Source organism: Podarcis erhardii (assembly GCF_964252035.2).
Source record: "Podarcis erhardii genome assembly, chromosome: 12".
In the NCBI taxonomy this organism is placed as follows: Eukaryota; Metazoa; Chordata; class Lepidosauria; order Squamata; family Lacertidae; genus Podarcis; species Podarcis erhardii.
Window position 1 is genome coordinate 37,543,495 of NC_138513.1, and position 23,245 is coordinate 37,566,739.

General features: G+C 43.4%; 1 protein-coding gene, 1 long non-coding RNA gene and 1 pseudogene across 3 annotated transcripts in view; 1 reads left to right on the top strand and 2 right to left on the bottom strand.

Annotated features, from left to right (window-relative positions):
- ABHD5 (abhydrolase domain containing 5, lysophosphatidic acid acyltransferase) overlaps window positions 1-20,965 on the bottom strand; it is a 29,338-nt gene extending 8,373 nt beyond the window's left edge. Inside the window, exons 1-3 of the mRNA XM_081833803.1 lie at window positions 20,800-20,965; window positions 3,641-3,726; window positions 1,984-2,356 (exon numbers count right to left, since the gene is read on the bottom strand). Coding sequence (XP_081689929.1) covers window positions 1,984-2,356; window positions 3,641-3,726; window positions 20,800-20,933 — 593 coding nt within the window. The 5' untranslated portion in view covers window positions 20,934-20,965. The remainder of the gene's footprint in view (window positions 1-1,983; window positions 2,357-3,640; window positions 3,727-20,799) is intronic.
- LOC309325723 (profilin-2 pseudogene) lies at window positions 9,297-9,917 on the top strand (annotated as a pseudogene). The gene has a single exon. The product of its transcript is annotated as a profilin-2 pseudogene (transcript).
- LOC309325815 lies at window positions 13,647-17,881 on the bottom strand. The gene is made up of 2 exons (XR_014150035.1): window positions 15,477-17,881; window positions 13,647-14,083 (listed from the first exon to the last, which is right to left on the bottom strand). It is a non-coding gene; the product is annotated as an uncharacterized lncRNA (long non-coding RNA).
- Window positions 20,966-23,245: the final 2,280 nt, after the last annotated feature.

The following is a 23,245-nucleotide window of genomic DNA, read 5'->3' on the forward strand; positions in this document are numbered from 1 at the left end:
GCATTTAAGGAAAAGGTCAGCCTTCCTTCTTTACATAGAAAACTTCTCTTAAACATACTTGTCCTGCAGCATAAGGAATGGTATTAACGTACTTCCTTTAAATGTAAAGCTCAACTCATTTTGCAAATATTTGTCCTTTATACTCCAATCCTTTGGGTTCGTCAGCATTCTAGTTCTTGAGAGATAGTGGTATCTGCCCAGTTCAACACATCAATTTCCTTAGAATATATGACATTCCAGAGATAGCCAAAGCAAATCATCATGTTCTATTTTAATTTCCAAAAACTGCCTACTTATTCAGCTCCAATGTTACACATTATAAGGTAGTGGGTTAATCCAGCAATTGCTTCTATAGCTCTGTAATAGAGCACATGCTTTGGAAAACAAAAATCCCAAGTTCAATGCCGATTATCTCCAGGTTGGCCTGGGAAAGACTCCATTTAGAAACCCTGGAAAACTGTTGCCAGTCAGTGCAGGCAATACTGAACTATATGGGCCAATTATCTTATTCAGGACACGGCAGCTTCTAAGTGCCTATGACGAGAACCAATTGACCATTTGCCACAGCCACTGGCTAGAAATGAAAGCGGATGCCTCCAAGGAAAACGAGGTATGATCTACGTAAAAGCATGAGCAGACATTCATGTTACCACCAGATACGGTTATGTGGATTTTACAGCACCCCAAAATTTTCTACTGAGAGTCCCAGGGGTGTCAACTTGAATAAAATAATGGAGGGAGGCCCAGGTAAGCCCCACCCTGCATAACTGACCACAAAACACGGAACATGCACACCATCTGAATGGCAATGCCCATCAACTTTTTTGGGGGGGCTGGCCCCCTCAAATATTTTATTTGGGGGGCTAAAGGGACTTGAGCCCCTCGGAATTGGCTCCTATGACTGAGACCATCCTGCTAGGAAACACATGCAAGTAAATAAGCAACAATACTATGAAAGTCATTGAAGAGTAGGCATTTACAAAGAAAGATGGAATTGTTTTGCTAACTTGCATGTGACCAGTTCTAGGTACCTGGCAGCCTTGGACAGGGTTTCAGTTCTGTTCAGACACTGCAGCTTTAGGTTAGCCCATAGCTTCTTGCCTTTGCTATCACAAACCCATCTCCCCACTCCACCCCCAGTTCCTTTAGTGCTAACCTGTGGCCATCCAGAGGCTGTTGGACTCTTGATTCCCATCACCCCTGACCACTGGTCATGATGGGGCTGATGGGAGCTCAAGTCCAACTACATCTGAAGGACTACCAGCCAGCCCTGCTGCTATTATTATTATTATTATTATTATTATTATTATTATTATCTGGATACCACCCTTTGTCTGATGATCACAGGGTGGTTTGCAACATAAAAACACAAAATGAGAACACGAAATACCAAACCAAGCCAAACCAAAAACCCTCCTTTAGGTTCTGTTCTGTAGTTGTGCTCAAGCCCAGCTCATTATCAAGTAGCTAACAAAGAAATGAGTATGCTATAGTTACTATTGTCCTGCACTTGTTATTCTGCTATGTAACTAAAACATCCTTTTCTCCTAAAAGCATTTAAAAAAAAAAATCTGGCCAATGTGGTTGCATGCTGGTAACGTGACATGTGGCTGTGTAAAAATAGTGGGTAGTCTGTGTAAAAATAGTGGGTAGTCTGGCTACACCACAACTTACAAGTACTCTGCGGCTACACCCTGGACACAAAGTCTAAGGTACGCTGAGAAATTTGAGAGTAGAAAACACCCTACATTGCATGCAACTGCAATCAGAGGAAAACATATGATGCAAGTTAAATACAATTTGCATTTTAAGTTTAAAGTTATGAAACTAGTTTTTCAACAATGCTCTATCTCAACCTCATTAGAGAATGTTTTCTAACCAGACCGCCTCATACAGGTTTGACAGTGTTATGCTGTCAAACCTATAACTGAATTTCAAATGAAATGCCGGAAGAACTTCCGCTTGTCTATTATTTTCAGATACCTTGATGGGTACTTCAGTGAGTAAGCAGCTGCTAGGAATCCTCCCAGGTTGTGCCCCAGTAAAATCATTCTGTCCAATCCCATTTTCCGCCTCCATTCTTCAATAGATTCTACAAACTGGTTTTCTGCTACTTCTGCGTCTGTGTCAAACTGCGGTCTACTGCTGCGTCCAAATCCCAAGAGATCAAATGCATACACAGTCCTGTTTTCACAAAGGTCTTCAAAGTTCAGTGCCCAAAGTCCAACACCTCCTCCGAACCCATGGAGGAGGACAAGGGGAGTTTTCTGAGAGAGGCTGTGGGAGAACGTTAGCGTCCATATTTTGTTTCCATTGGATATGAAGACATACTGTTTACTGTATGTACTTGTGATACCTGAAGAAAGAGAAGTGCAAATCTTATTAAACAATGATACCTAAACAGCCCTATAAAAATAAGGGCGTTTATTACAGCATGTCCACAGATACTCCCACTTCCATCATAGCATTTATAACAAAATCAGAATGGCAGGGATTAGCGCCTGCCATAAAGGTGGCAGAGTTACGTTATGAGGCTCACATTTCTCCCCCTTTTGAGGACTGTGTAGCCTTTGCACAACGTACAAGACCTCATAAAGGCAATAATCTGTATAAGCCAAACATCCATCCCTTATGCTCTACATTCTCAAATGCTAAAGAGCTAGATACACAGATAGATCTGGAAGGATATCAGGGATACAGAGTCATTTTTTAAAATTGCTGATAAACAAAGGTGTGGTACCTCAGGAGCCTCCTCTTTCGATATGAACATACCTGAACCCTGAGATCATCTTCTGAGGCCCTTCTTCATGTGCCTCATTGAGAGGTCTAGCTGCAACACAAGAACAGGGCCTTCTCTGCAGTGGCTCCCCTTCTGTGGAATTCCCTCCCCAGGGAAGTTCGCCTGGCGCCTTCATTATACACCTTTAGGCGCCAGGCAAAAACGTTCCTTTATAACCAGGCCTTTGGTTGATCTGATTGATATCCTATACCCTTTTAAAACATGTTTTTTGGGGGGTGGGGGCTATTGGGTTGCTGTTTTTAATTTTTATTATGTATTTTGTGGTTTTATATTTTTATTCTGTGAACAGCCCTGATACCCCCAGGTATAGGGTGGTATATAAATTCAATAAATAATAATAATATCATATTGGATTTGTATAGCACTATACTTGCTTATCTTTTGTAAGTCCTTTTTTGTGTTCAAATAAGATATTGCACAAATGAATTAATTTTAGGAAAAGGTAAAGAAAAAAGAAGGTAGGGCAATGGTCAAAAAGTGCAACAGTATCTCAGGACCAATCACACCAGAAGGAAAAATAAGGGGAAAAAGTTCAAAGGCGGAACTCATACTGCAATGTGCCCTACATCCTCAAAAATTTATTCACTGATGGCATTTATCTGGAGCAGATCTCACAAGAACTGCCTGTCTGGATGTGTAACTAGCATAACTTTGGTCCCACTCATTCTTCTTTTACAGGGAGGGGAGAAAATCAGCCTAATGAAAATTTCACAAAACCCTCAATCCCTAGCAGAAGATATCGACAACTGTGCTTTGAACAAGGCCTGATGAAAACCCCACATTCTTTCCACGGTGCTCACGTGTAGTAATTCCTGAGGTTTCTTACCACAAAGTGCTTACATTTCAATATTTTCTCTTCAGCATCCTTAAGATGTACCAGTGATGTAGGACACCAAGCAGGCAGCCAACTGGACAGCCATCCTGACCTAGAGTAATGAGAGTGAAACGACTGTATTAAACACTCATATGCTACTAACTGTAAGTAGGCCGTGTGCAAGGGATTAAGAGTTCTTGGCTAATCACTGAAGGAGAGAATTGGAAACTCATTTGGTGGCCATCACCAATACACTCAGCAATATCTAAAATATCTTACACACAGTGTTAGAAACGCAGATATATAAGCTAGGTGCCAAATGGCTCCTTAAGCCAAGATTACAGTCGCCAAAACAGGATGTCTAGTTGCCATTTTGGGGCAAGACAGCCCTAAAGTCTTATTTTTCAAATGATGGACTGACTGTGATTGATGCTAAGTTAAACATCTGGCTAGTTCAGTTGACAACATTCAGCTAGGTTAAGAACTTCGAGAACTTAAAAAAGAAAAGTCACGTGATCCAGGGACAGGTCCCCCCACCCCAAATACACACACACACACACACACACACTGGCCTATTCCTACTATTCAAAACAGAAGAACAACTGTGAGCAGGGCAGTGGGGTGGGGTAGGTAAAAAAAAGCTACAACAATTAGCTATAACGTTCACCGCTCTTGCTCAGGCTGCGCATAAGAAGCATTTTGCTTCCTTGAATTCATTCTGATTATGCAGATAAAATATAACTGATCAAATTCTACAGGACGAGGTATTAGTGTGTGAAAGCAGTCCAGGTCCCAGGCATGCACCTCCAGATGGTGGAGATGTCAGGCGCTATCTTGGAGCCCAGGCATCTTCACTTGATCACAAGTGGCCAATAGCCAGGCGCAAAATGCGCCTGGCTAATTTCGAACACTGCTTATACACCTTGCCGTCAAAAGCCAGTGGCAGTCAAAGCCAGTTCTAGTCGCACAAACCTCAAGGACCGCAGATCACAACATTTAGTAACATCTGGTACCTCACAAATCAGTGATAATTAAATTTAGCCTCTTCAGGGGAATCCAAAAAGCACCTCTTGCATGGTGCCTACATCTGGGGTAAAACAGGTCTGCTGTGGGATGGTGGTTAGGAGTAAGGGCATGAAAAGGAGCGGTCAGGTCAGTGGAGGAAAGCAGGAAAACAACTGCTGTCTTGGTAGTTAATTATAGCACAGGGTAGGAAGAAACACTTTATCTCATTTATTTGTGTGTGTGCATTATTAGCTTGAATCATGACCTTACACAAAAGTTTTATGGCACAGGATATAAAACAGGTCACGTCCGAGAAAAGTCCATAGCCATTAGTTATGCAACTGGCCAGCTATGTGTGTGTGTGTACCTATACACACACCACACACCAAATTTTATACAATATGCTTGTTAAGTGTACCTATTGTAGCCATACATATGCATACATGTATACGCTTTTTTATTTTTTAAAAAACCACCACGCATAACATAAATGACGATAATTTTTACATTTATATCTAGCCTCCCTCTCGTCACGAGACTCAAGGCAGGGTACGCAGACTGGCCAGGCAGTTTCATGTCCAGGCAAGCACTGACCAAAATCAGACCCACTTAACAGCAGCGAGCCTGCTGTTATCTATCGCATACCTTCAGACCGTGCTCTGGGACCTTTGAAAAAACAAAACAAAAACCCCTTCTGCCACCAAAGGCCTTGACCTCAATGCAACTTTTACACAAACAACTTATTTCTCAATCCTTCCTCCCGCTGCCTTCATTTAAACGTACGCACGCAAAGGGAAATAAGTTTGACAAAGGTTCATTCTAGGTAACGAAGGCTAGAATTCTATGTATCTATGTATCTATGGAAAGCCACATGCACAAATAATGTACATCGTCAATCCCCCTTGCCCACTGGCTGCATCACACCTTGCCCGGAGGGGACTGGGTTGGTTTGGGGGTTTTTTTCAGGGACATGGGTGCAGCAGGAAAGGGGTCAGAAAAGCTCAAGTTTGTGCAAAGAGCACCACATACAGCCACCTGGAATCCGGCCATTTTTTGTGTGTGTTTGTTCCTTAAAGCGTATCTGAAATGGAGTATAGGCAATTCTAAACTTACATGGTGGAACGTGGGTGGCGCTGTGGGTTAAACCACAAAGCCTAGGATTTGCCGATCAGAAGGTCGGCAGTTCGAATCCCCACGACGGGGTGAGCTCCTGTTGCTCAGTCCCTGCTCCTGTCAACCTAGCAGTTCGAAAGCACATCAAAGTGCAAGTAGATAAATAGGTACCACTCCGGCAGGAAGGTAAACGGCGTTTCCGTGCACTGCTCTGGTTCGCCAAAAGCAGCTTAGTCATGCTGGCCACATGATCCAGAAGCTGTACGCCGGCTCCCTCAGCCAGTAAAGCGAGATGAGCGCCGCAACCCCAGAGTCGGTCACGTCTGGACCTAATGGTCAGGGGTCCCTTTACCTTTAAACTTACACGGGGTTTACGTTCCAGGGATAAGTGCGTACAGCCAAAACCACATCTAGTAAAAACACACTGGGTTCAATGGTGGGCAGGACTGCCAAATTCTTTTCCCCCAGACTCCTGTCCTCTTAAAAAAGGTTTTTGTTTGTTTTTGCCAAGCATGTAAAACAGAATGCACACAAGTTAAATGCGCGTAAGTTGCATGTTACCGGAACAGCAAAATAGCCAAGTCTCTAAAATATTAAGATCTAATTTTTAAAAGATGTACAAACATACATTTCAGAATATCTTGCATGTGTGGAAGCATCAGACAATTTTTCCCCAGGCCTGCAATCCACAAAGAGATTGCAAACACCTGCGTTATTAATGTATTGCATTGACTGCCTTTCTGTGCCAAGGTACCCAAGGTGGTTTGCAATTTTAAAGTACAGGCAACGCCCAATTAATGTGCATCCGATTGATGCATGACTGTGCACGTGTGCACCGCAGTGAACCAGAAGTGGCCGGAAAAGGGGGCACTCTTGGTGTGCTGTAGGGCACTATCCTGCCACCAATATCTCTATCAGGGTTTCCCAAACTTGGGACTCCTGATGTTTTGGGACTACAACTCCCACCACCCCTAGCTACCAGGACCAGTCTTCAGGGGTGATGGGGATCGTAGTCCAAAAATAGCTGGAGTTTGGGAAACTCTTGATCTATAGGAAGCCATTGGGGATGGTCATTAGAAGTCGTGGGGCAAGGTGTCACCACACTGCTACTGGTGATGGAGTTTAAAGGGGATTAAGACAAATTCATGGAGGAGAGGGGTATACTATTAGTCATAGCAGCTCAATGCAACGTCTGGGTTCAGAGCCGGCACATCACTGAATACTAGTTGCTGAGGGCAAAGGATAAGGATCACTGCCTTCATACATTGGCTTGGGGGTTTCGCAGCAACTCTTGGTTGCTGACAGCTACGGGGATACTAACCTAGATGGTGATCTGATCTAGCAGGAGATATATATATATATATATATATATATATATATATATATATATATATCAATTAAGCGAGTGACCACATGTTCTATTAAACATGTCAACAGCAAACCCTCAAACCTATCATCTCACATTTGTAAACATCTGTACTAATACCCTTAAGATTGTCTGTAATATAGGCAAGTGACACATAAACTTTGCAGATATTGCCTGAGTAGAGGTGGTACAATGAATCAACTGTGCTGGAACAGAGAAATCAAAGTCCATTGCTCACAGTCATAAATGCGTACTTCCTGCCCTCAAAATGTACATGCAAGTCACTCAATTCTTTTTTGTACCTGGATGTTACAAACCACCCTTTTCCTGTGCATAGATAGTATCAGTTAGCCCTTCAACCATCATTAAAATGCCAATGCGGTCAAAATTTTAGTACTACAAATTATTTCACAGACTACTCAGGATGTCATATTGTAGCATATCTACAACAGAGGACGGCTAGAAACAAGGAGATATAGATGTGCAGGCGAAACACTTGATAATTTTCCAGATCTGCAGGCAGCCCCTTATGTTTCATGGGCTGTGACTCTGGAGAGTTTCCCGACCTTCAGGAAAGGCTTCTGGGGGATGCAGGGGCTGTTTCCAGAGAAGAGAACTGAAAACTGCTCTGTGCATACACAGAGTACTACGCGTGACATTCTAAACCCAAGTCTTTATTAATATTGTTTTGCCTTGAGCTACTTTGTTTAGAAGTAGGGCTACGTATCTAAAATAGAGTATGATTTTAAAAAGTAAACTAAAATATAGTTTGTAAAAAGCATCCAGTTTTTTTTAAAGCACAGGAACAAACCTTGGAGGTAGCTGCACTTGAACTTTAGATATAGTTCATGCGCCCGTCTAATTTGATTTCTTAATGCGCCTGGCTATTTTCGAACACTGTGTTGTAGCCCTCCCACTCAAGATCCCCAGAAGCTGCTATTCAGAAGCACTCTGCTGCCAACAATGGAATAAATGTTGCCATCATGACCAGTAGCCACTGACAGCTTCATCCTCCATAAATTTCACTAATCCATTTTTAATCCTCCCCGCCCTAAATTAGGATCCTCCAACAACCTACCCTACAGATTCATCAGCACTACAATTAGCACAGTATGCCTGGGATTCAGCAAGCAGATGCAGACTACTCACTCCTCCCATTAATAAGAACAATTCTCTCCTGAAAATGAGCAGAGTATGGAGTTTTATGCAACCCATCTGGAGAAAGTACATTCATATTTTTAAGAAAGATGTTCTTTATTACAGAGAAAGAAGTAACAACAACAACAACAACAACAACAATTTATTATTTATACCCCGCCCATCTGGCTGAGTTTCCCCAGCCACTCTGGGCGGCTTCCAATCGAGTGTTAAAAACAATACAGCATCAAGTATTAAAAACTAAACAGGGCTGCCTTCAGATGTCTTTTAAAGATAAGATAGCTGGTTATTTCCTTCACATCTGAAGGGAGGGCGTTCCACAGGGCGGGTGCCACTACCGAGAAGGCCCTCTGTCTGGTTCCCTGTAACCTCACTTCTCGCAATGAGGGAACCGCCAGAAGGCCCTCGGCGCTGGATCTCAGTGAACGATGGGGGGTGGAGACGCTCCTTCAGGTATACAGACCGAGGCCGTTTAGGGCTTTAAAGGTCAGCACCAACACTTTGAATTGTGCTCGGAAACGTACTGGGAGCCAATGCAGATCTCTCAGGACCGGTGTTATGTGGTCCCGGCGGCCACTCCCAGTCACCAGTCTAGCTGCCGCATTCTGGATTAATTGCAGTTCCCGGGTCACCTTCAAAGGTAGCCCCACGTAGAGCGCATTGCAGTAGTCCAAGTGTCAAATACTTACTAAAGAATTATTATTTTTTTGTCCTCTTGAGGATAGTAAACCCCCACTGCAACTTCAAGTAACTAACCTGTTTTCCTGTAGCAAGAAGACCCTGCAGCATCCCCCCAGATACTGCCTAAAAGGTGATAAAGAAGGCAAACCAGGGAGTCTCGTCCGCTGCGGGGCTGCTCTCCCTCTGCCTTCTCTCTCTCTCTCTCTCTCTCTCTCTCTCTCTCTCTCTCTCTCTTTTCCCCCACTTCCTCTCGTCCTCGCCTTCTTTCCCTCCCGCCCGCCTCGAGTCCCGGCTTCCTCTCTCTTCTCCCCTCCCTTTCCTTTCCTTCCTTCTTCCTCCTTCCCCGCCAACCCATCCGCCAGCGCGAGCCAAAGATGGCAGGCTGGCAGAGCTACATGGATAACCTGATGTGCAATGGCTGCTGCCAGGAGGCCGCCATTGTCGGCTATTGTGACGCCAAGTATGCATTACGCCTGTAGAAATAGATATGATTGTAGGAAAAGACCGCGAGGGTTTCTTCACCAATGGTCTAACTCTGAACATGAGGACAAAGAGCCAAGGAGGCGAGCCAACATATAATGTTGCTGTAGGCAGAGCTGGTCGAGTCTTGGTCTTTGTAATGGGCAAAGAAAGGGTCCATGGAGGCGGACTGAAAAAGAAGGCATACTCAATGGCAAAATACTTGAGAGATTCTGGGTTCTAGTTGCTAGGCAGACTGTTAAGTATTAGGGGAAATTGCTATTAAACTTTCCTGGCCTCAAGCCAAATTGTGGAAGCTTTATTAGCAATGCAGAGTGATGGGGTATGAACCTGTGTCTCCTTTGTATCCCTCTATTGGTGGGGAAAGGTGTTATTCTTTCTTTAATTCTGTTCATCCTTGTTTCCTTGTGTACCCCAGCATTGGTTATGGCCATGGGAAAGGGAAGGTGTCCATGGAGGGACACTCAACAAGAAAGCTTATGAACTGGCTTTATAGCTGAGAAAGCTTATGAACTGGCTTTATAGCTGAGGAGGCAGCCTCTCCCCATCCACATAGCAACTGTTTTCATCACCACCACTTGTGTTAAAAGTACTACCAGCCTACAGATGGTGGTTTTATTTACACATTTCCCTATCGTCATGGCTCCAGTTACCCTTTTGGTTTGTATGTTAATCACTGTTGCACCTATGTTCTGTATCTGGCACCATCTTTTGCAACACAAAAGATGATATGCATGATATTTTGGAGCCTTGGGAGGCAATCATGCCAAGTCCAGACGTTACCTGTCCTAGCAATTGGTGTGACACTGAGAACTAAACCAATTTAAAATAAACTAGATTAGGTGCCAATTGTACAATCCAGATTGATCAATGCCTCCTCATTACACAGCTCATTAGTCTTCCTTTTGTAGAGCATGGTTGGGAGGGGGAAAGTGCATGCATATCCCTACTTTCCTCCCCCTTGTCCTTACCTTTAATCCACTCTTCTTTTTTGTTTGCTTCCATCTCTATCTATCTATATATACATACATTTTTAAATACAGTGCCTGGTTTGTTTAACCAATTTGCGGCTTGAAAGCTATCACAAGTATTGCTTTAGTTTTGTTGTTGCTCTTCTGTGTAGACTTGCAAAGCTCTTCATGGTGTCTGAAGCGCATCCTGCTTTTAAAAGGGTAACCGCAAAACTATGAAAAGGTGCCGATGGTCTTCTCCCCTCCCCTCCCCTTCACCACCATCCCCATCTTGAATGAATCCCCAGGGACATTCCATCACTGCAATAGCTCAGGCACGTAATTTTGTTTTTGCCAGCTCCTGTTCTGTAGTTGAAATGTAAAAAGGCTGCCATCATGGACTTTAGATATCCCAGTGTAACCATTTGGAGTGTGTCCGGTTTCATTTTTTCATAGGACCAATTTGATTTGCGGCTTGGGTTTTTATATGAAACTGCATTGTCATTGTCAATAAACTACCACCTCCAGCTATACACCTATAGCCTAGTCTGATATCAGTCTGTCATTTCTTACCATTTCAACTCTAATCTTCATTTGGCCTGTTATGCCCTTGCTGCAGAAATTGTGAACTGCCTTGTGCACTAGTCATCCGAAACATGTGTAACCAAATTGTCAGTTTGAGCACAGTACTAACTTGTATGTCCATTTAAAAGAGAACTGCAGAACTCTGTATACAAAAGAGAAAATGGAAGATGGTCTTGGTTGGAATAACTGAGTTGGCTGTCTTGTGATGAATTTTTAATGTATTCTGTGTCATACTAATGTTTTTAAAAAATGAACTGTTGCTATTGTGAGATGGATTTTAACTGACAAGAAATATTTCTTCTGAATGGCACTACTTTAGGGACACTAGTATTTGCTTCTATTGTTCGGGCCTTTGTGGATAATGTACAGACTTAAAACAAATTCTTGTTGCTGATTTGTCCATTTATTTCCCTGCACTTTGTTACATCTGGGATACAGTCTAACTCGTCTGATTTAGTTACAGATAGGTAGCCGTGTTGGTCTGCCATAGTCAAAACAAAACAAATTCCTTCCAGTAGCACCTTAAAGACCAACTAAGTCAGTTCTTGGTATGAGCTTTTGTGTGCATGCACACTTCTTCAGATGTGTATCTGAAGAAGTGTGCATGCACACGAAAGCTCATACCAAGAACTGACTTAGTTGGTCTTTAAGGTGCTACTGGAAGGAATTTGTTTTGTTTCGTCTGATTTAATATGCATTTCAAAAAATGCCATAACTATTTAACACCTTGTTTACAGACAGATGAAATAAATTTATTCCAACCAGAAAAAAGAAAAAAAGAAGGCAAACCAGGCAAACGCGTCTAGAGAGTTAAGTCCCACAATTCAGACCACCACAGGAAAGGCCCTCTGCTCCAGCAGCACCCACTTAACCTCTGAAGGAGAAGATCTTAACTTACAGGCAAGTTCATGTGGGAACAGACAATTCTGTCCCAAGTGTAGAAGTAGACCACAACAGATGATCATCTGCAAAATCTAAGGGCTGTGTCACATCTATTCTCAAAGATGGCAAATTCAGCATTTACACCTCCAAAACAGCAGCTTGCCCACTGCTTTGAGGAAAACGGTTTCTTGTGTGAGCTTTTCTGAGGTTGAATTTGCAAATTAGCTGGGACACTGCAGCTCGTGACACTTCACCAAGATACCCTGACCAAGGACAAACCTGTCCACAAATCTGAAGCAAATCAATAGGCTGAAAGAGGAAATTCAGATAGAAAAATATTATTTTGAATAAATACAAGCCCAAGCTTTCTTGACTGTGGCTTATTCAACTTGATACTTAAGGACATTAGATGTATTGATAAAGTGATGAAGATCACAGACAGGATCTAAAGAACTGTGAAACTAGCTCCATGAGCCAAAGGGACCTTCAGAATCCTTCTTCCCCTGTAGATCTGGTGCTGCATAGTAAGTTGTCTTTTAAAATGAGGGCACTTCATAGAAGTTTCCAATATGGCACAGTGGTCCGTTAATCAAGGGAAACATTTTCCTGGGCTAGATCATGCCCTCTGCATGAAGCTAAGTAGGCCCATGTCTTGAATGCTGTTTCACTTCAATAATTTAGTTGCCGGGTGGCACACTACAAACATATGTGTGAAATGAAATACAAAATAAAAATAAAAGTAGTTAAGGAATGTCAGCACGTTCTACTATTGAAACCATGCCAGTATCCTGACCTTCATACAAGCCTGGTTTATTTGCATGAGGAAAACATTTTCTACAAACTTAATCCAGTTTAAACCACAACACTTCATTTTGCAACCTTAAACAACCACCGCTCCTATTCCCAGGGTTCAATGATTGTCTTGTCGCAGAAAGGAAGTGACAGAATCCAGCATGCTTTGCTAGCCAAGCATTACTGTGAATGGAGATAGCGATTTCGAGAGACAGTGAATTGAAGATCTGGCCGCAGTGGTCTTTAGTGTTTGCACAGGAACAAAGCTGAAACTGGCACTGGTATAAAATGCGGCACTGTGGAGGCAGCACATTTCAAATTCTACTTCGATGACAGAATTTCACAGCTGACTGACATGAAGAAACACGAAACCTTTTGAATACAGCACAACATTATTTTAAAGAGCATTTCCATTCAGTTTGCTTTCTGGCTTATATAAAGAAGAAAGGCGGGGTGGGGCAGAACGGAAGTCATGTCCTGCCCGTGAGGACATGAGAGGAGTAAGGGACATAATATATGGAAAGTCAGGTTTCATAATTAAAAAAGCACAGTGATATAGCCAAATGCCTCCTGGGCATTCAGTGTTATGAACCAGTTCATAAGGCTTTTCACAGAGGGATAATAAATTTGGCATCATGCTACTACCACATCCTGTGATGGTATATATGAGCATACTCCAGGAAAAACAGCAGCCGCCACATAGCACCCTTATGTCGTCACACAATGACACTGTGCAAAAAATAACCTGAGGCCTAACCTAGTAATTCAAGGGCCACGTTGCGAGTAATGTCAGCACAAAACCACACCCCTCATATTGTAGAGTCAGGTGTAAGAATGCAATTTAAAAATAAAACTAAATAAATAGAACAGTAGAACACACTAAGTGTGTGTGTGTGTGTGTGTGTGTGTGTAGAAAACCAAAGACAGGATTTGAAGCTCCAATTTTATATCAGATCTGAGTAACTGCTCAGAAGATCCAAATGGAACACGGTGGAACACAATTAATCCATGTAATAAATATTACTGAGGCACGAGTTTATTCACATTAATAAGTATACATCATTTTCCTTTGGCTGGGGAACACAGCCAAAGAGTGGGCATCCAATTAAATCCCTCATTGCACACTAGCAGGAAAGTTTGCAAGAGGAAATGGATCTCAAGACCCAACAGCAACAACAGGTCCATAGAAAGGAAAATGGTTCCATGGTACAGAGGGTGGAGACAGCTCCTGGTGCTGGATTAAGATTACTTTGAAGTGACATGGGATAATCTGAGTCACTTGCACTATGAGCAGTTAAACTATCAGAGTCACATAAACTGCTGCAGATTAAAAACACCATGTTCGACGCAACCATTGTTTATCGAGCTGCTCCTGACAGGTAGTTCATTCCGAAGATATCTCAGATGGGGCTTCGTTCCTCACGGTGGGTACATTTAATCCGCTTCTGCGAGCTTATCTTTAAAACAAAGTAGTGGGTTATAGTTCCTACCATGGAGAGGAATACCAAGGGAGAAGGGAGGGAGCTACTGCACAATATTTCTAGGAAGTGTTCTGTACGCCAGCTGTTCCAAGAGCCCTTGGCAGATAATTGCAGAACGTTGCTACATTAGGTCAGAGGTAAAAACAGCTCTTTCCTTGTATAATTATTGCCTCTTGAACTTTGTATTGAGAAAAGATGGCACTCAAGCAATCAAAGGGGGGGAAATTATTATAGAAGAGAATTCGTCCACCCGGAGTTTTCTAAGCACACAAATGGAGAATTACATTGGCCCTTGGCTTGCCAAACACCAACATGAGATTGTAAATAAGATAGGCCATCTAAGGGTTTCTCTCGTTTTCTCAGCCTCCATGATATTAGGACCAATTCTAATAATCTGCTGCGGACGTAGTGTATCTTGATTTCAGTAAGGCTTCTGACAAAATGTGGGCTGGGTGAGGTTAACTGTTAGGTGGATTTGTAGCTGGTTGACTGGCTGAACTCAAAGAGTGCTTACAAACGGTTCCTCATCATCCTGGAAAAAGGACAAGTGGGGTACCGCAGAGTTCTGTTCTGAGTGGTTCTGTTGCTGTTCAACGTCTTTATAAATGACCTGCCTGAAGGATCTGAGGGGATGCTCATCCAATTTGCATATGATCCCAAACTGGGAGAGGTAGCTAATGCCACAGAAGACAGAATTGGGATTCAGGATGACCTTAACGGATTTGAAAGCTGCACCAAAACTAACAAAATGAATTTCAACAGGGTCTACACTTAAGCAGGAAGAACCAACTGCACAAATATATAATGGGGGGACATCTGTCTTGCCAGTAGTACATGTGAAAAAGATCTAGGGGGTCTTAGTAGACAACAAGCTTAACATGAGTCAACAGTGTGATGCAGCAGCAAAAATGGCTAACCTTCTGTATGTGAAGCGGTTGCTATACCACTGTGCTAAGATCCTTCCATGTGACATTAATTTTATGCAAGTTCCTTACTGTCTCAGGTCTTGGTTGTATTCAAACCAATGGCTATCTGCCTGCCTTCTGAAAAGCATGATAGGAGACCAACAAGCTGCACTAGTACATTCATGCTGCTTACATTAACTGCCATAGACCCACCTGGGTTGGATCCCCAAGCTGCTAGAGTGGCAAGCAAGAAAATAAAATAAATGCCCAAGGTATTATTTTTACTTGCAGAGGGATGAAAGCTACAACTGAAGCTATATAGCACTGTGTGGAATCTGCAGCCCTCCTTTTAATGAGCTGTTCAGTCTCATATCTCAAATCCTCATACTAGTCCATGATCTACATTTGCTTCCTATTGTCAAGAGTATACTAAATCCCGATTCAGATGGAACAGAGAAACAGACCTGGGTGTCATCTACATATCGATCATACCGAAACTCCTGAGGACAGCACCCATTATGGGGAACATGACAACACCCTGACAAACAACACACCACAGTTTTGATGGTGCGGAACAGTGGCCTTTCATAATCACTTTCTGGAAGTTGTCCTGGAGATAGGAACAGAATTGCTGAAGTACTGTGCCCACTCCCCTGAGATGCTCCAGAAGGATACTGCGGTCAACAGTATCAAAAGCTGCTGAAAGTTCAAGCAAAACAACCAGGGTCACACTTGCCACCGTATCTCTCCCAGCTGATGGCGTCAACTAGGGCAAAGAAGGCTTTATCAGTATCATGGCTAGGCCTGAAGCCAGAGCAACATGAACCCAAGTACTTGGTTACCCAAGTAATCAATTTCTTCCAAGAATGCTGGAAGCTGGAGCCTGCCACTCTCTCAAGCACCTTGCCCCAAAGGGGCACAGGGAGGTCTTCTTAAGGAGTGGGCACGCCACTGCTTCCTTCTCCAGAACTTCTCCCTCCTCCAGTGAAGCAATAATCAGTCCTTGGCAGCGCTTCAAGCAGCTTGTCCACATCCTCAGCCCACAATAATCCAGACTGCTCCGAGATAGATGGAGCCCTAGTAGGGTGCAAGTACCCAGCCTAAACTCCACCAGGGAATGATCCATTCATCACAACGAACTCACAAATGAGCCCCCGATTTGCTCTGTGCCCCTCCAAAAAAAAAGGTCAAGTGTATGTCAGGCAGGGCTGGGGGATACCTGGTTTTCAACATCTCAATATACTGATATATCACAATATCTGAAATAAGGGTGGGGCTATGTAGAGGCACTGGTTGGCTTCACGGTTTTCCCACATTGTGATTGTTGCACAGCACAATTACCGTAACTAGTGATATAATGCCAGGTCTAAAATTGTGAAACCAATATTACAATATGGACTTGAAACAGATTTTGGATGATATATTGCCCAGCCCTAATGTCAGGCCACATGTGTTGTGCCATTGATGGTGAAATTGCAGCTGCAAGGTTCCAATCTGGAACTTGTTCCAAATTTGGATTAGGGGCCCATGCCTGCTTTCTGCTGAAAATCACTCCTCCCATTCTGGCTGCTCTTTGCCTGCAGAGATGTTGATTATAGTAAGCATCACTGTTAGGCAGGCGTAGGCAAACTCAGCCCTCCAGATGTTTTTGGACTACAACTCCCAGTGGTCAGGGATGATGAGAACTGTAGTCCCAAAACACCTGGAGTGCCGAGTTTGCCTATGCCTGCTTTTAGGGGTAAAAAGCAGCCAGGAGGGAGTAGTCTTTAGCAGGAAACAGGCAACTGACTATGGTTAACAATTCATCCATTAACGCTTTTTTCTCCAAAGCAGAAGCAGCCAAATTAAAGATTTCTGTTAGACCCTTACCAAAAGAGCCATTGAGAGGAGCGTGTACAGTGTAAAATGCGTGTACAGAACTGTGATTCTACATGCAATTTTGACATGCATTATTCTTGATCCACCACAATGCTGGGCATAACGAAACTGCTGAAGCAATACATAATGGGGGGCAGAGGTTACATGACTGGGTCATCCTGTAGAAAGTACAGCAATAGTAATTAATACCATGCAAATCAGCCATACGACATCAAATATCACACAGGTATCTCACTGATTTCATTTCCCAGAACAAGAGACATGACTGTCTTATTGGGCATGTCCAACGGGGCAAGGTAGTTCAAACTAGTTTTTTGAACTGGTGTGGCACAGTGGCAAAGCGACTATATATATAAAAAAGAAGAGCACAACAGCGTCCTCCCCACTTGGGCTTTCCAGCAACGGATATCCAGGGGCATATCACATATATATTGGCATCATATAGATATAATGGTTAATAGCCACTGACAGCTTAATCTTCCATGAATTCACCTGATCCCTTTTAAAGCCATCCATATTGATAGTCATTACTACATATTTTGGTAATGAATTTCATATTTTAGGTACAAGCTGTGTGAAGTGCTTCTTTATATCTCTCCAAAGTCTTCCCAGATTCAGCTTGTTATGACTTGAACAGGACCACTTCACAGAAACTACTGCACATTTGCAAAGCTAAGCAGGGTCTGGTACGGCTTCAAATTGGATGGGGGACCATGTGTTGAGATTCCTGTATTGCGGGGAGTTGGACTAAATGACCGTCAGGATCCCTTCCAGCTCTACAGTTCTATGAGAAGAAGAAAAACTTCTACCCACTAGTTCAAATCTCAAACCAGCTATGAACTTACAAGAAAGTCCATGCCCCTTTTTGCAATAAGCACATACCATATTTTTCGCTCTATAAGATGCACCAGACCACAAGACGCACCTAGTTTTTGGAGGAGGAAAACAAGAAAAAAATTCTGAATCTCAGAAGCCAGAACAGCAAGAGGGATCGCTGCACAGTGAAAGCAGCAATCCCTCTTGCTTTTCTGGCTTCTGGGATAGCTGCACAGCCTGCATTTGCTCCATAAGACGCACACAAATTTCCTCTTACTTTTTAGGAGGGAAAAAGTGAGTCTTATAGAGCAAAAAATACGGTAAATCTTGCCTGCCTTGAAGGAGGATTGTACAAATTACAGAAACAATGCGCATGAAACAGCTTGAATCCCCTCAAATGCTATATCAAAACTAAGCATCAATTTGTTATTTTTGGTTTGCGTAGGTCAAGTGTGCACTTGGGAGACAACCATGATTTGTGGGAATTGTTTTGTGGCAGAACAGAACATATACCGTATTTTTTGCACCATAACACTCACTTTTTTCCTCCTAGAAAGTAAGGGGAAATGTCTGTGCGTGTTATGGAGGAAATGCCTACGGGTGGCATGCCTACGGATTTTCCTCCTCTAAAAACTACGTGCGTGTTATGGTCGGGTGCGTGTTATAGAGCGAAAAATACGGTACATCATGGAGAACAGACAAACTCAAGGAACTGAAATAACCAGGACAGCAGGTACTTAACACATAATGTGCATTGTGATCTAATTTTACAAAGGCCAACAGTACAAGTGCTAGGAGAACAAATAAACTATTGTAATCTATACTTGGGATAAGCTAAGTAACAGAGGAAATAAATGTAAAGAATAAACTATTTTGCAATATATACGCAAGAATAATTGAGGGTACACGGCAGGAAGCTTAGAGGGGCAAGGAGAATTTGAGAAAGCATAATAGTGTGTATTTATTGAGTTGGGTTTGTATTTTGAAAAGATGGAAGGAATGGGAAAGTGGGGATTATAGCTCAGTGGTAAAGCACATCCTTTTCACACAGAAAGTTCTACATACACCCCCTGCCATTTCTTCATAAAAGTATCTGATAGAAGATGACCTGAAGAGATGCAGGAGAGCTGTTACCAGACAGCCTTATTATTATTATTATTATTATTATTATTATTATTATTATCATCATCTGCCTTTTTCACTGACAGGAAATAAAATAAAAAGCTAAAAACATAAAACTAAAAGGCAATTAAATAGAATAAATATTAAAGATCTATAAAAAAATATGGATAATTACAATGAAAACAGCATGGCTCCTGTGTTTTCATTAAAAGTTCCCAAAAGCCTGTTGAAATAAAGTCTTCTTCACCTGCTGGTGGAAGGACAAGGAGGGAGCTAATATACACAATTGATGTAGAAGATGGAGAAATATGTGAAACATATCTAGGTAAGATGCTACTAAATATACATCAGTGACTGAGAAGGCAGAAGCAGTATGTCTATCAAAGGTGTTTTTTGAGGAGATAGGCTGAAGATCCAGGTACTGTACAAGGAAGTACAAAATGGATAGTACATATACAAAAATGATAAAAAGTGGGTGCAGACAAAGTTCAAAAGATAAAGTCAGCGGAAGGTGGGGGCTCGAGTACATATGGAAGCCTGTGCTAAAATTGAGGCATTTTTTAGGTTGTCAAGTGCACTTGAATGATTTCTGGAGAAGCCATATGGGGAAACAGCAAAAAACCTGCTTTAGAGACAGCACAGTATATGGATATGCCAGCATCTATCCTTGTGTATCAATACAGTTAGAATAATATACACACACATCTGAGTAAACATACACGGTGATTTTATTATGAAAGGGTTATGTGGGATGATTTATAACAGCGGGAACCACTTTATATGGGTTGAACCTGAGCCAGAACTCACCAAGATATTTAACCCCCCGCCCCGACATCCTCAAAATGTGAGACTCATCAAAAAAATCATTTTTAAAAATTGTGCAACCATGATGACTTGTGCCCATTATGGTATAAGGGCGCTTATACAAAACCCCTCTCTCGATACACTTCACACCAGCAAAGGTTTCCTTCTTGCTTTGATTCCTTGGTTTAGCAAACTGGTCCCCCAAACGCCAAGGCCTCACTAGGAGACGTCCGAAGGCAGCCCTGTTTAGGGAAGTTTTTAACGTTTGAAGTTTTATTGTGTTTTTCATATTCTTTTGGGTACCACCCAGAGTGGCTGGGGAAACCCGGCCAGATGGGCAGGGTATAGATAATAAATTTATTTTTATTATTATTATTGGAGCGCAAAGGCGCCAGAAACACTTGTTATGCCTATGATGTAAGGAACTCACATTTCTAGAGAAGCCTTTATGGGAAAACCACCCAGCTGCTTGAGAGACAGCACAAGATCTTGCTGTCCTGGCTGCCTATGTGGCAGCATCAAACTTCTCCCCATGTCTCCATCCCCAAGTCAATGTTTTGGAGAGGGAACCACAGGGGAAGACGGCTGGGTTTCAACACCCCTTTTTTAAAGTAAAAGAAGAGGGGGGCACCTTTAAATCAGCCCCATATTCCCAGCAATAAAATAACAGTACCTCACACACACACACCCTTCCCCCCCTTTCCTTTTTTTAAAAAGGAACTTTAAATCAAACCCTTATTCCCAGCAATAAAATAACACTACCTCACCCCTTCCCCCCCTTTTTTAAAAAAGGACCTTTAAATCAGCCCATTATTCCAAGCAATAAAATAACACTACCTCTCTCACACACCCTTCCCTCTTTTTTTAACAAAAAAAGGACCTTTAAATCAGCCCATTATTCCCAGCAATAAAATATAGGGCTACCCAAGTTGGGTCCTGAAGGATGCAATGGGGGGGGGGGGACACTTCCTCGTGTTTACATGGGCTAACAAGAGCGCGCGGTTACGTAAGGCGTCCTCCTCTGCACTCGCACCTGCCTCACGCAGGTCCCCCCGCAGCACAAAACCGAGGCGCGTCTACATGCGTGTAGCCGTATGTGTGTATGCGCGTTTGCGTGTGTGTCCTGTTTGGCCGAACCGGCCTCCCCCCCCCCTTCCCCGCACTCACCCTTCGCCGGCCGACTCCGGGCTCTCGTCTTCGGCCATGGCGTCGCGGAGGCTGCGTCCGGGAACCGGTCCGGGGTGAGCAGCAGCCGGGAGCGCGCCGACTGACAGAACGACGGCCGCGGCGGCGGCGGCCATCACGGGACCCGCCCGACGGGCCGTCGTCGCGTCAGCGCGTCGGCCCCGCCCTCCGCTCCGCCCGGCCATAGAGAGCGCGGCGGCCGGAGCGGCGGGGTGGGAGGGGGAGGACGCTCCCTTCGCGCCTGCGCACTCACTCTCTGGGCGGGGAGTTCGGGGCTGTGCCTTTCGCGGTTGCTGGGTGGAGGCCGCTTGCTCCCGGTTAGACAACCTGGTGGGGGGGTCTCCGCGGGGGTGGGGGGCGTCCTGGAGCCAGTGTTGCGCTGCCGCCCGCGGGCTGCCTTTGCCCCGCTATGTAAAGTTTGGAGTTTGCTCTGAATTGGTTTTTCGGGGGTCAGGATTTACGTATAAGCTAAACAAGTTATAGCTTAGGGCCCCACTCTCTTGGGGGCCCCCCAAGGGGGAAAAATCTGTATGTACATTTGCAAAATATTAGATAAAAAACAAACAAAATAATTGTTATGAATAAAGAATCATTTTAAGTTAATTATTTCACTATTAATAGACTTCTTAATTGTATTTCAGTTCAACAATTACTTTGATAAAATACATATTTTGTTATGTGCAAATGGCTTTAGATATCTATTAGGTGCATAAATTACCACATAGCATACAGTGGTACCTCTGGATATGAACGGAATCTGTTCTGGAGCCCCATTCACATCCTGAAGCAAACGCAATCCGTGTCTGTGTGTGCGGGTCGCGATTCGCCGCTTCTGCGCATGCGCGTGATGTGATTTTTGACCGTCTGCACATGCATGAGCGGCAAAACCCGGAAGTAATGCGTTCCGTTACTTCTGGGTCACCGCAGAGTGCAACTCGAAAATGCTCAACCTGAAGCAACTTCAACCCGAGGTATGACTATATTCAACGGAAAAAACAGTGACAATTTGTTGTTGACAAAGGACAGCTGCACATATAAAGGGCCCCATTACCTTCAGTAGCTTAGGGCCTCATCAAACCTAAATCCGGCCCTGGGTCAGGCATTGATTCTCTGTGCTCCCAGTGTGGAAGCTGAACGCCGGACTGACTTCCACGCAACTTACTCAGGACTGCGCTTTCACTGCTGGGGTCGCTGCCTCTTTTGTGGACGCTGCGCTGCTAAACAACTGGGCAGAGGTTGAGATGCCCTGAGTGTGTTTGTTTTTGTTTTGTGGGGAGAAAAAAAAATAGAATTGTGGAGTTGGAAGGGTCATCTTTTTACCTTTACCATCTAGTCCAACCCCCTGCAATGCACAAACCTTTTTGCCCAACATTTAGCTCCAACCCTTGACCCCTAAGGCAGACCTTGCCAAACTTTTTCACGTTGGTGACACGCTTTTTAGATCTGCATCATTTCGCAACGCAGTCATTCAGTTTTACTAGCAAACCAGAGGTTAAGCGAACCCCTTTCTGCCCTTTTGCGCGACATATGTACACACTGCAGCTGACATTGATGTGTCACGACACACAGCTTGGAAAGCTCTGCCTTGAAATTAAGAGCCTCCTGCTCTACTGACTGAGGAAGTTCATTCGGTGATCATAATCCAGCCACACTATTTTCCTGCTTGATGGGGTTGCCAGCTTGTTTTAAAGGAGGGAAGGATGCCTGTTTCTCTGCACATGGAGAAAGGCAGGGGGATAAATACTGTAAACAGGTTATATAAAGCATTTTGGTTATGTCCTCCTTGGGGGTTCCTCATAAGCACCTGTTTGGCCCCTGAGAACAAGATGCTGGACCAGGTGGTCTTTTCAGCAGGCCTCCTGTTTCCTCAAAGCTGCTTCTGGCTGAGAAAAGTTTTGCACATTGAATTCTGCATTGGATGACTTTAAAGGGATTAGACAAATTCGTGGAAGAGAGGGCTATTGATGGCTAATAGCCAAGATGCCTATGCTCTACCTCCACAGCAATGCTTTCAAGTACCAGATTCTGGAAGCCACAGGAGGGGAGCTCATGTTCTGCTTGTTACTTTCCCAACTAGGCATCTAGTTGATGGCTGCTATGAAAACAGGCTGCTAAGCCATTGGTCTGATCTGGAGTACTATTCTTATTTTCTGAATAACCTTTGTAATTACTTTCGGAACAGCATACTGATACAAAAGTTAAGCTGATGTTGCAGCCATAAGGTCTATAAAGGTGTTGCCCAACTGCATTTTGGAGGGTTGTTTTTTCTTCCTTATGAACTACCTTTGCTTTTTATGGGGTAAAGAAATTAGATTGGGACTGTGAATCAGAGGCAAGATAACAGGTTAGAAAGAAAGAAAGATAATAAAGGAAGAAGTTTAGGCAATGCACCTTTATCCTACACTGGCTCCCCACACCCATCACAAAT